The 14098-nt window shown below is 33.5% G+C and overlaps 1 protein-coding gene and 1 pseudogene across 1 annotated transcript; one reads left to right on the top strand and one right to left on the bottom strand.

Moving 5' to 3' along the window:
• Positions 1 to 1139: 1139 nt before the first annotated feature.
• LOC128177816 (uncharacterized) lies at positions 1140 to 4637 on the bottom strand. Its single transcript, XM_052844682.1, has 5 exons — positions 4421 to 4637; positions 3804 to 3996; positions 3525 to 3673; positions 1959 to 2024; positions 1140 to 1749 (listed from the first exon to the last, which is right to left on the bottom strand). Exons 1-5 carry the CDS (start codon positions 4571 to 4573, stop codon positions 1258 to 1260), a joined length of 1053 nt encoding a protein of 350 aa, XP_052700642.1. The 5' UTR covers positions 4574 to 4637; the 3' UTR covers positions 1140 to 1257.
• Positions 4638 to 6630: 1993 nt separating this feature from the next.
• LOC128176870 (putative nuclease HARBI1) lies at positions 6631 to 10579 on the top strand (annotated as a pseudogene).
• Positions 10580 to 14098: the final 3519 nt, after the last annotated feature.

The raw sequence follows: 14098 nt of genomic DNA, 5'->3' as shown, positions 1-14098 counted from the left end.
CAATAACATTTGCATTTCTTACCTGAATCCAAAAATATCAAGTATAGTCCATATATCGGTTATTTTTCGTGTATGTCAACAACGAAAGTTGGATTTGTCCGCCATGTTTACTGAACTTGACCGGTTTTATTTTGAGACAGCCAATGAGAATTCAGGAGCGGATCTTGAACTGAATATAGGAATTCCCTTATTTTAAACATAATTAACGCGGTAAATATGAATTTTCCATTATATACCATTTAATGTTAAATGATGTTTTAGTGATATAACGAGGTAAGATCGATTATTTACACTGACATTCACGTTTTCAAGCCCATCAAAACTGTCATGGCTGCTGAAAAAGACGACTGGTAAACATGCTGATGTGTTTTATCTGGTTTTGATTTATATACGGTTAATTTGTTCAACCTGAATTAAAAAATCATTTTATCTAAAGGAAGTCAAATATAAAATTAATCTTTTCAGACCGAAGTCAGCCGCATTAAAAAATTAATTTTGCACCATTACGGAGATCCTGTGGAATTGTAGCTCTCTCCAGTAAACATCAGATATAAAAAAAAATCGGAGAGGGCTCCATTATTGCAGCTAGAAGAAGGTATATGTACAATGAAGTTGTTGGAACAAGAATATCAAGAACTTTGATTAAAATCAGCTGTACGGAAGTTCTATGTTCGATAAAATGACCTTTATCAGGCACAATGTTTGATTACGACACATGCTGACGGACGTTTTTCATACTTCTTTGACTACTGTATATACACCGAGCTGACTACAGTTTCTTTCGTTTTCATGGTCATGACAATGAGCGCACGGCGGTTGCGACCGGTCAGCAGGGAGTACTAGTGCTTACTCCTCCGAGGTATCGGGTTCCAACTCTATCATTTTAGAGGTCCTTGTTTGCTTGGCGTTGAATTTGTATTTGCTGTATAGATTTTTGAGACGATTGACAGTTTGTAAATGTCATTTTTTATCACGAATAAAATTTACATCCAACTGCAATAATTAAATTTGTTCTGTTACAATCCTGGCAGCAACGGTGTCGAGGTTTCCATTTTCTTCATCACGAACCAATAAATCATAGATCAATGCATGACTTGTGTTAAATGTGAAATTGAATAATATTAGAACAACATGTTGACTTCAAAAGCAATAATTTATTAACCGCATATAAATCTACACGACACTTTTTACACGTAAATCTCAAAAACATTTGTTATTGGATTTGGAAGAAAAATGCTTCTCAAATAACCGCTAAAATTACATAAGATGACGTACATTAAAAATATTAGTCGTGAAAAATCCCTTAAAAACTGTATAAGGACCGCGATCACATGTCCGTGGGTCCAAAATAAGATTATTGGAATTGTCCACATTTCTTGCAGGTGATCTGCCAGGCTTGTGAGAGAAGTAACCGTTCTTGTCAAGACGGTAAAAATGATAGTCTCTTCCTGGCCAAATAACTAAAGCGATGAGATTCAAGCCAGGGCTTGGCAAACATTGTGTGGGTGCAGGAACTGGGATTAGCCCGTCAAGAATAGCCCCGTAGTAGACTGATTCGCCGTACAACTGTGGTGGATTCCTTGTTATGTTGTGGCGGTTGGCTCTACCAGGTTGAGCGAATGTATTTGTTATAATGTTGCTGGCATAGTTGTAACAGTTGTTCCGCCTCTGTACAAATGTCCGGTTGTTCCAAACGTGTGGTTCATAGGTGGATGATGAAGGGGGTCTTGGACAGAAAATTCCTTGATGCTGTCAAATAAAACACATCAGGGTTTTTTCAAAGACTTTACGTTACATGTAGCGCATTTATAGATGAAGTAGAATTTTTTTGTGGTTTTTCTTAGGTTTTAAATACATGTTATTTAAATTGAATAAATATCAAAGCTTTGAATATCAAAGAAAGCCAGTAATGCATTGATTTTTAAGCAATAATTAATCTGACTTTTAATAATATTTACCGGCATTCCAGGATGTGGTCTGTGACCATGATGCATGCTCTGATGTAGGCTCCAACCTGCTTGCATCTGTGAAAGAAGTATTTGAGTCTGTTGAATGACATATGACCCTTAAGATCTTATTTTTTATATACTTGTGATTTAGCTTTAAACTATACCAAAGTAATGACTAATTCCATAAATGTAATTCTTATTAAAATTTCAAAAAATGACCTCGACAACCTATGTCATAAATAAGGTTTCTATGAAGTACAATGAGAATTTATGCCTTTTTATCGTCGTAATTTTTTTTACATTGTCATATGTATTTGTAATTGATAGTTTATACCAATAGATTTGTGTAACAACTTTAAAAATTCAGTTGAACTAAGTTTCTTTTATAATTTGAATTTCATAAATTACTTTATATCAAGCATATATGTTTCAGACGGAACGAAATCTTCAAACAGGAAGTCAAGATTGACATAAACACGTCATTTGGTTCAATTATTAGAATAACTGATTTTGTCTATCATAAAAACTTAATTCATATCCTGGTTAATTATTTCCTGCGACATGAACTGGCGTCTTGTTACATGAGTCAGGTAGATATTAAATAAATTAGTCTTTATAACATTGTAATACCTTTATCACCTCAAAAAGTTTGAACACATCTATCATAATTATATTTAATTAACTTCAATTATAATTAAAATATAGTCAAATATATAAGTAAGAATGAAACATATCTCGTATTCAAACAATGATTTCATGTTTTCCATTACTGTATTTTTTATGTCACAAAAACTCGGATAATATAAGAGAAATCAGGAATTGTGAAATGCGGAGACCACAATGTCTAAATATTAGCGATCTATCAAAACAAAAGGTTTATTCAAAAGTTCACTGACACCGACCTTTAGCTAATGAAAATAATTGTGTTTGATTCTTATTTTACGAACTAGTCGCTTTTTCCATAAAAAGTTCCAATTAAAACTGATTTATGAAACCTTCTGGATAACAACAACAACAAAATGGAAATCGCAAAAAATGACAAAGTTATAGGTTATGAAAGTTTCTGTTGACAAGATGATAGATTCGTAAAGGTTATAATTATATACGATTAGGAAGGAGAAAAACCAAAATTCGTCATTAAGGTCATGCATGCATTCCTAATGAGTTTGAAAAGCAGACAAGTATGGGCAAATAAAAAAACATCCAATATCGGCACATTGCCATGTCCATGTTACTCTAAATGATTTTCAAGTGAATATTTAATGGTTGATTGTTAAGGTTAAATGGAGAATCCGTTGAATTATTTTTATTATAATAAGGAAATAAAAGATCAATTCATAAATGTTTTGAACCAAAATTATTAAAGCAAGGATTTTTTTTCGTTTTTATATCCTAATATGTAGTAAAGCATGTTTTTCCAGAGATGAACAATATCATACGTCCTTTTCTTTTCTCCTCGTAACATATTTTTCTATACGTAAATAATGTATTAGCATTATGACTGATTTAAGTCATAGGAGCTTGTTTGTTATGGTATATAGTTCCCGTTTCTTTTACCAATAATAAATTGATTACCTGTGATTGAACTGTTTGGCGAAGAGTTGGATCGATTCTGAGTCCCATTCTTTGTAGGAGTCCAGTTTCTACTCCCATATCGGATCCACATCCAATGCGAATCGGATTGGGTTCATAATTATACAAAGTAAAGCCTTTGTATCCTACTCCTAATCAAAGAAACAGCATAACATTATCAATTTTATTAAGTCCAGGCTATTAAAAAAAAATAATCGAGAAATAAAATAAAGGATTTATGTAGAGAAATGAAATTATCGGTAATAAGATTGTGATGTATACCAGTAGGAACACCAGGATTCCTCCAACCAAAACTGGATTGCAGCATAGGTTGGATCTGAGCCCTGGGTATCTGCACAAACGGGTCATCCTCGCCGGAGTAGACGTTGAGTTCTACCACTATGATGTCGGACGGGACCACCAGTACGTTGTCGGCAGATAGGTGAATTGCGTTCGCTGTCTCGACTCTGATCACCTTTAAATTGAGTTTAACAAAATTGCTTTATGTTCACATATTATTCAATAATTGGAATGAAACAATCTAACTAAAATTAGATCTTTTGATCTATTAGGAGTGGATCAAAAGCATAATTTTAATTAGATTGAGAATGATAATTATTCTTCATGATTAAAACAAAATTTAACAAGCAAAAACGTGTATAGGTGCGTAGATTACAACGACTTTTATATTCAACTGTATACTATATTTCTCAGAAATCATTACACTAAATAACTAACAGGAGGCCACAAATATAACTTAATATAGATCCATATATTATCATTTAGGAATTTCTATACGAAATTAATAATTTTAAATTTTAAAAATAATATTTATTTTTTTTAATATATCCAGCAACTGTAATACTAGTACTACGATAAAATGTATTTAAAATACTTACGTTATTATTATTATTTCCATCGGAATAAGCCACTCCGATATGGAAACCAATAAATAAAATAACACGGATTAAATATTGAGCACTCATCCTCACACTCACACAGCTGTCCGTCCTGGAGACAACGAACACAATTAAGGACTTAATTCTTTTCATATCAGTTTTATTTGCGGTGTGCGATCATTTCCTGAAGGTTTCATGTCATCTTGTCAAAATATGCTCTTATTAAAAATAGGTTTTAATTTTCAAAGGCCACGTGTCTGAAATTCGTTATCACTTAGGAATAAATGATGAAGTTGTTCGCTTGAATTTCTGATCTTCGTTCGTGACAAAACTATAAATGATCTAGCACCAATGTAAAATACAGGTAAAGGTACGTTGCACCAATTGTGCATACATGTGCAAAGTATTTTAATGCCACTTGTGAATTAGTTAAGTGTGATTATTGATTAATTTTGTGTTGTCATATCTTAGCAGATTCGTTTATGTAACCCTAAATGTTGGGTTACGGTAACGGTAATTCCCACAGTAATGGGTGTATAAATGACCTAGAGGTCAATGCACTTGCTTCTCACTTTTGCGACCCGAGTTCGATCCTCATGATTGACAGTGGTTGTATGTGACAGGGTATGGCGGTCCCCCACTTACACACGTGGGTTTTCACCAGGTACTCTGGCTTCCTCTCACATCAATGACTTCATTGCTCTAGCATCCGTGCTAACGAGAGACATTAACAGAAACTGTAGAACTTGTTTATCAATCACTGTAAAAAAAAAATAAAGTAACTTTTAAAATTAATGTAGTCACTTGATGAATCGTATAATTAGAATCCCTTGATGATCATAGAGTGGGGAATTTAACGCCGAATTTCCTTCATAAGAGTGTCATTAGAAAATTTGAGGAGTGGTAATTTATGATGAATTTGAACAGTTGACAAATAGAATATAAAGAGGTCTATTTTCATTTCATTTCAACTAATAATAACTTAATTATGTCAATTATAGAGAAATTAAAATCCGGTGTTTTATTATTAAACAGCAAGATATAATTTACTTCTCAGGTTTGAATTAATTACTCTATATATGAAAGCCCTGTGTGTATTGTTATTGAAAGTACTAGTGGGACAAAACGATTTATGTTACTTTGTGCTATTTTTTGCCATTTATATGAGGACATTGTATATCCCTATAGAAACGGTCAAGAGCACATAACAAAATATATTTTCACTGTGAGTGGACGTTCCATGATTAATATATATCGCAATATATTTTTTTCCTTAATGGCGCTGGGTAACTCATCGACTGATTTCTAAAACAGCTGATGTTGATGGATCATAGATGTATCAAGTTTGCTGAAAAAGAGAATGGATACTATACTAGGTATTATATTTCATACATAACTTTTACGTTAATTTTTGATATATCATGAGAATGAAATCTATGTTTCAAGGTGACTTACGTACAAATCTCGTACGTAAGATTTCGTACAAATCTCGTCAAATCACTCAAACCATTTAAATCCACGATTTACGAAATTGTGTAATATGCTTCAAATCGTAATGTCACGGTTTTAAATAAATGTAATTATACAAAATACTACAACATAATGATACAAGGGTGAATAAGCACAAGTACAAAAAAAGAATAGTAAAGAAGAAGATAGAATCAAAGTACTGAAGTACTGACGGGAGTTGATTTTATCGATTATCATTTATTTTAAAATCAACGATATATGATTTTGCATGGCAAGTAGTATCAGTAATGGAAATATTTTTGAGAAATTGCATGGACCCTGGCAAGTTTTTTTTTCAACCAAACGCTCGGCTTTTTCCGTTTATCTCCGACAAGCAAGAGAGACTCTCTATGTTTTGTCGGATATTAACGGAGACAGCCGAGCGTCTGGTTGAACGAGACTACATTGAACTTTAGCGTAGGAATACATGCGACTTCAAAAAATATCTAAATTGTTTGTACCATTTAAAACCTTACAACTTTCAAGGTATTAATAAGTTTTCTCAAAAAATAATGCATTTTGAAGACAATGACCAGTTGCGTATCTCGGGTTTAAACCCCCGATCAATGAATCTGAGTTTAAATCCAGGTAATCGCGTTGCAAACAGGTAAGGCTGAGGCGAGAAAGGTTCAAAATAACAGTAAATTATGAACCTGGTATTGGGGTGGTTTAAACCCAGCTTCAAACTTTCATGTGGAAACATGGCAGAGTATTTGGAAGTGGTGGACAGGTTTGATCTCATAGAAAGAACAAATCGTTAGAGACAGACTTAATCCAATTACTGATTATAACGATGCAGATTTTATGATCAAATTTCGATTAACTCTGTCATCCCTATATATATTTCCATATAATATACCCTTAAACACTGAATATTTGAGAGATCATTTAAATTTATGACATTATAATTTTAAGTTATGTATTTTCTCTTTATTTTTAGAAATAACCATACTATATATATTTGTGTAGGAAAAATATCAAATTATATAAACATGTGTTGTTGTTTTTTGTTTTTAAAAAAAAGTTTACCTGTATTTCACAGCTGAGAAACGGGTAAATGTGTAATTTTATTAAATTTTGAATAAAACATTTATTTTTTCACTGTTTTTCATACATCAATGAGAGACAAAGTAATACATAATTCTATGTTTGTGTCAGGGACATAATTTTGGCTGCCAACGGGTGTAATTTATTTGTTAATGACCACAGTTTAACTTCGTAAAACCTTGATGTAGCTAACCTTATGCTTAAGAAAATTGTTACTAGCTTTTGATATTGTTTTAATAAAAATATCAATAAAAAATGCCAAATTATTTTCAGGATGCATAATTGTGGACTGAGTTTAGTAAAATTACAATTAAAGGTGTATAGTTTACCTGTATTGCCAGGTGAGAAACCATAAACCGCTTAATTTAAAATATCAGTTTGTGTAATTTTATCAAGGAAAGTATTATACATAAAAAAAAACAAAATTATCATTTCAAATAACCTGATGTATATGTAAGGTAAAAGAAAGTCAGTGGGTTTTGTTTTACACCTGTTACAGGTGACTTTACGGTAAGACAATTGGTTATATACCTAAATACAATTCCAGCATGTTAAAATATTTAGAAGCTGTACTTTATCTGGTTAGTCTAGCAACTATATACCAAAGAAAAACAAATAAACAGAACCATTTTATTCAAAACAAATAAAACATTACATAGAATTTGATTATATTTTTCAATTTATAACAAGTAAACATTAAATAAGTAAATAAATCAAATAAATATTCAGGTAAAATCAGTTAATAAATATCAGGTAAAACCACGTTTGTTCAGGTAATACTTTCAAATTGATAATCATTCCGATTCAATGACACAGCTTTGAATGATATTCATTGAAACACATGTTTTTAGCATTGCAACAGAGATATTTCCCACATTTTTCACACTTTATGGTGGTTTTGCACCTTTTGAAGGGATTTTTAGCATAAGACACACCTGGATTTCTGTCTTTGTATTTCATATGCTTCTCATTGCACACCACACAAACATGATCTTTCCCTTCACCAACAACCGGTAAATGATTTTGACCATCTAACCCGATGAGTTATTTCGAAGTTGCTGATCTGGATCTTCTAGCCCTTTTACGAATACGCATTTGTCTAATCAGTTCATGCGCAAGTTCCAGTTTGAATTTCAGAAGGTCACGCTTCCTTTTACCTGGTCGTTCATGCTCAATAACACTTCCTTCAAGGACATAAGCATTGTATATTGAGAGGCCAAGAAGTTTTCTTTCAATTTTTCTATACCAACGCATAGCTTTTTTGGATTTGTTCAGCTTCGTAACTTGATCATTGCGATCCACAGCTCCCATGTATTTCGAATATGCTGCCCCTGATGGTATGTCTGGAAACTCTGCGACGGTCCCATTTGTTGTGTCGCTTTACAGTCAAGTTCTCCTTTTTTGGTACATGGCATGTAGATAAAAAGTACACCATTTTCTTATCTTTCCAACATGTAACAATAATGGCATCACACTGTTTCCAGTCGAAATAACCTCTGGGAAGTTTTCGAGCTTCGGACTTCGATTTTACAAGATCCTTTGGAAATCCTCGACGATTTGGTCTTATAGCGCCACATAAACATGTTCGAATTGTTGATAAGTAATGCGCTAAGGTAGGACTTGTGTAAAAATTGTCAGTGAAGACACAGTGTCCCTTGTTTTCAAATACACGAAGCAAGTCAATCACTACATGAGCACTAAGACCAAACGTACGATTAATTTCAGTCCCGTACTTTCCAACATACACATCAAAATTCCAACAATAAGCGCTAGTCGCATCCGCAAGCATCCAAAATTTAATTTCAAATTTGCACGGTTTGTCTTTCATATATTGTTTAAATGACAACCTCCCTTTGAAGGGTACCATTGATTCATCAACACTAATTTCTTCGTCGGGAATATATTCAGAAAGAATTGCGTATTTTATCAAGCATGTACCTCACTTTGTGAAGATTGTCATTTTGCTGTTCTACTGCTTTAGTCAAATACCTTTTGATTTGCATAAACCGGTCTCTGCTGATGATATCTGAAATTCTAGTTTCCCAACATAAAGTATTTTTCATCTTCTTTCCAGTATAGATCTTCTCTGTCTAGCTTGATAATATCCATCATGATCAAAATTCCATAATGAACTTTGATTTCCTCCAGTGTCGCATCATTCCACACGCCTTTGTTATCATTAGCATCCCATGCCTGTTATTTTTTTATTGGCATTTCTGTTCGTACATTCCATAATATGATTGAAAATTTCGTCCGAGAAGAATATTTGAAAATAATTGAGCACTGAAGCCGAACTATCAAACACACGAACAGGTCCTGGCTTTTCTGAAAACGGAAGTCGACATCTTACCGAAAACTCGTCAGTCCAAAAAAAATTTTCAGGTGCTATGTAGTCGCCAAACTGCCAATTATCTTCATCTTCTGAGGAATAACGATCATCAATAATTCGTTCGATATGATTTCTTTCATTTTCATTTACATATACTAAGTCAAAAGCTCCTAGGTCGTCGAAATATTCGGCATCAGACCACTCGTCCGAATCGTTCTCGCTGTCCGACATTTTGAAGTAGTTTTCAAAGATGAAATGCGTAAAATCGGTGTAATTAACATCAAAAACATGTTTTAAATATAAATCTGGCAGACAATATTTTTGTTTACATAGCTACTTTCAAATTAGAAGCCGCCGATTCGTATTCAACTTTCTGTTTATGAAATATTTGGCGGCAAAATTCAAATTGTTGGAATGACCGCTAAAGCGGGCTATCGGGGTGAAAGGAGTTTTATTACCTGTCCGCTTAAGCGGGCTGTCGGGGTGAAAGAGTTAAGCAAGGAAGCAGTTTTGTTGAATTTTATCAGTAAATGGAGATTTATTTGGAGTACACAAATGTACAGTGTCGAGAATAATTAAGAAAGTTTCGCGTGCTATAGCATCTCTGTACAATCACTATAAAAATTTCCTTCTGGACATAGAATTGTAGAGGTACAAAGAGCGTTAATGCAACAAAGTAGCATACCAGGTGTTGTTGGACTAATTGATTGTACTCATATTCCAATTATATTCCCAGGAGGAGGTAATGCTGAACTTTTTAGAAATAGAAAAGGTTTTTTTTTTATTAATGTGCAGGCAATTTGTGACCACAAACTTTAAATAACCAAAGCTGTGGTACGATGGCCTGGCAGTACCCATGACAGTCGCATTTTAGAAAATTCTAATGTTTGTGCAAAGTTTGAGCGCCGAGAAATAAATGGAATTTTGCTGGGTGACAATGGATACCCCTTGAGATCATATCTTATTACGCTAGTCCTCACGCCAAATACTAGAGAAAAGAAGATTTAACTTAGCTTTGTGAAATACACGTGTGAAAATTGAAAACGTATTCGGCATCTTAAAGAGAAGAGTTCCATGTTTACGACATCAACTTCGTCTTAAACTTCAAACAAACGTTACGGTTATTACAGCTTGTTGCGTGTTATATAACATAGCAAGAGACCTGTCAATTCCTTTACCAAATGAAGATGAAGGTAATGAGATTGACCAGGTTCCTGTACAACAATCAGGGAGGAAGGGCACTCCACACAAATCTCATTAGAAATTTCAGATAAACAAAAATAAAGTAAGTGTATTTCTATTTATTTCATTTTATTTTCTTCACTTTAATTAAAGTTGTTCTTTATGGAAAAAAATGTTAAAACGGTCTCCATTCACAAGAGGTTTCGTTACTTGTGCTAGGTCTATCGACTTCCTTGTTGTTGGACAGGGATTCCTCCACCTTCCGCTCTTCAATGAAAGGATATCTTTTTTTAATTTATACATTTTCATCTTTGCAGCATGTTCCGCTTCAGCCATCTCTAACAGCCGGCTTTTCACCTGATCTTGTTTACCAGGAAATTTTCTCTGCGTCTTTGCTGGTGCTGATGTGGACGTAGAATTACGTGGTGGCGGTGTTTTCTCAGCTTCAGAGACACAACTATCCTGTGGACAAGGGATTTGTAATATTTGAAAATGAACAATAAAATTAATTTTGCTCTCATTTATGAATATGATACTTTATCTTGATGTTATTTTAAAAATAAATATAAGATTTTGTTGATTTCGTAGTCCTTACAACTAACCTTTTTATCTAGACAAGGGCTGTTATCTAAATCGCCATGTAAAACCGCATAATCATCGAATTCGTTGCTGCCAGTGCTATGAATTTGCTATGGAAGCATTGAGGAAATTGCTGACTGAAGGCTGTCAAGTCCCGTATCTGCTTGTGGACCGCCACCAGTTTTTGCTTTCTCTCTTCGATCCTTTGCAACGGCAGATTTTGTCCTTGATTTCATATTATTCCAAAGAGACTTTAACTGGGTACAAGTTCTTTGATTAACACCATGACTTGCATTAAATTGGCCAGTTTTTGTGACCTTACACGAGCAAGCTTTGTGTCAATTTTTTTTTCTAATTTATCAATTAATACAAGACATGACACATACAGTCATTAAGAATTAATCTGCCCAAATTACCTTGATCAAGGTCATGGCACACATTCAGGATATGAGCAATCTTTGTCCTAAATAAGAATTTATAATGTTTAAGCATATAAACCAGATACAAATTTTTCACTTTTCCTGTCCGTGTCCTTGCCCTTGTCCAAATGACCTTAAGTCACAGTCATGACACACCTACAGGTCATAGGCGATCTTTATGTGAACAAACTTCAAATGTGTATCCATAAGAATGATATGGATTGGACACAATTTTTGCACTTTTCCTGCCAGAGACATTGATTTTGCCCAAATATCATTGGGTCAAGGTCATGACACACCCCCAGCCCATTGGCAATCATTGTGTAAAGTAAGAACAACCAATGATTATCCATAAAAAAAATAAGAACCGGACACGAATTTTGCATTTTTCCCGCCAGTGACCTAGACCTTGCCCAAATATCCTTCGGTCAATGGCATGATACACTCAGGTCATATGCAATCTTTTTGTGAAGTAAGAACCAATGTTTATCCATAAAAAAAATATACATGTAAACCAGACACAAATTTTGCACTTTTCCTGCCCATGACCTCGCCCGAATGACCTTGAGTCAAGGTCATACTAAGGTCTTAAGCAATCTTTGTGTGAGGTAGGGAATTCCAATGTTTCTCAATAAGAAAGAAAATGAGACGAATTTTGCAGAGACAGACAGAAAAGGTAATTCCTGCATACCCCCAAAACTTCGTTTGCGGGGGGTACATGTAAAAAAAAAACCTGAGGAACCTCTTATTTTAAACTCTAACGAAGCCTACATGGGCTCGGTTGTCGGATAGTGGAGTTCCTTATAGAGTGTTTCTTAAGATTAAGATGATTTTCTGTGTATGGCAACAATATTCACTGTAAACTCCTGTTCTATTTCATGTTAAAAAAGTGTATTCATCTATATCTATAAATTAAGACATTTTGTAAATAAACTAAAATATACCTGCAACAGAGTAACTGCTAACATCTTTCTTTGGTTTTATTTTATCAAAGTGAATAAATTCACAGAGAATTTATTTAAAGTACACATAGGAGTTAAGATTCGACAAACGTTAGATAATTGAAATAAGGCAATTTGTTTCTTGAATACGCGAATTCAGTTTTGATGTACATGTATAGAACCCTTTAATGCACGATCTCTGGTGAGATAATGAAGTAGAACATTAAACTTAGAGACAAGAAATTAATGACTGATTATGAACCTCAAGTTTGCAGAAATTACCATAACAAAATATTTTTCCCCCTCACTTCAAAATCTTTGAATGTCTCATCTGCTGACACAATGACAGGAAGCTGGAGGTAACAGTTAAAGTTACTTCCTGATACCATGGATACTGACACAACATCATCTGTTGATTCGTCTTTCGGTAGAGAAGATATTTGTAAAATTTCTGAAGAAACAGTACTTTGTAATAATTAGAAAACTGACCAGTCAGGAAGGGCCCCGCTATGACAATTAATATAGAGAAGTGAAATAAACTTTGAATTTCATCCTCTTTATATTAACAATGATGAAAAATAAATGCCCGGCATAAGATGTAAAGAACTGCAATATGTATAAGGTGGTAAAAAAATTATAAGTAACAACTGTATTTTTAAAATTTCAAGATAATTCCTAAATGTCCAAAAACTCTAAATAGTAACCTTGTATCTGCATAAAACAGGGATAAACTCATGTTTTATAAAAAAAAAAAACAAAACTAAATTAAATGTGTATTTAAAAAAGATTTAAACAGGTGTTTTATTAAATGCAATCCTTCAGTGAATGCAAATACATTGTATCACCCAGGGTTGACCTAAACTTCAAAACAAACATCAGTTGAGACAAAGGTGTTCATTAATCTTCATATGACAGATAGAGATAAGCCTCTAAATTTTCTGCAGCAGGCAAGACAATCCCAGGGGATTAATTGTTCTGCTCTCTCATCCTTTTCTTCTAAATTTACAATAAGATTTTTTTTCAGAAATGACAGAACGGGATTATTATCTGATTACCTGTTAAAATTAAAAACAGCATTAAGGCAGAAAAAAATAAAATAAAATATTAAAAAATAGTGAAAAGGGTTATCTTAATATATATCTTGATTTTAGAATTCGATAAAATTATCATTAATCATTGTGTACGGTAATGTAACCAAAATAAAGTATGAAAATTATATTTTAAATCCATATTTCAAAGAATGTACACAAAACTACACATCATTCAAAATTGACCTTAACTTCAAAACAAAGTTCATTTGCAGACACAGGCAGTGCAGTAATTAATCTCAATATGACAGATAAAGATAAAGCTTAGGATTTTCTTCCTGTGGAAGGTTAATTAATCCCAAAGGACACATATTGCACAGCCTTCCAAGTATACAATGGTAACATTCTCAGCAGTTATCTCTCTTTGCCCATTCATTCTTATGAATAGTTAAGGAATCTACCCCACCACCCCATCTCCAAACCAGAAGACATAGAGAACCAAACTTAGCATCAAAATGTGTATTTCTGCCTACTTAACTACCATACCAAATTTGAACTTGAATGGACAACCGTAAAAAAAGTTCTTAGAAAAAAACCCAGAAAATTTGTGGACGGAAGAGTGACAGACGGACAGACAAAAGGAC

The sequence above is a fragment of the Crassostrea angulata genome, chromosome 3, assembly GCF_025612915.1.
Source record: "Crassostrea angulata isolate pt1a10 chromosome 3, ASM2561291v2, whole genome shotgun sequence".
Lineage (NCBI taxonomy): Eukaryota > Metazoa > Mollusca > Bivalvia > Ostreida > Ostreidae > Magallana > Magallana angulata.
This window is presented reverse-complemented; position numbering and strand designations above follow the sequence as displayed.

Bases quoted from the DNA above. Each gene is read 5' to 3' on its own strand.
- LOC128177816 (XM_052844682.1), bottom strand. From the start codon at position 4,573: ATGAAAAGAATTAAGTCCTTAATTGTGTTCGTTGTCTCCAGGACGGAC. The intron at 3,997-4,420 runs GTAAGTATTTTA...CTCAATTTAAAG, and splicing joins ATGGAAATAATAATAATAAC to GTGATCAGAGTCGAGACAGC. The intron at 1,750-1,958 runs GTAAATATTATT...TTTATTTGACAG, and splicing joins GACCACATCCTGGAATGCCG to CATCAAGGAATTTTCTGTCC.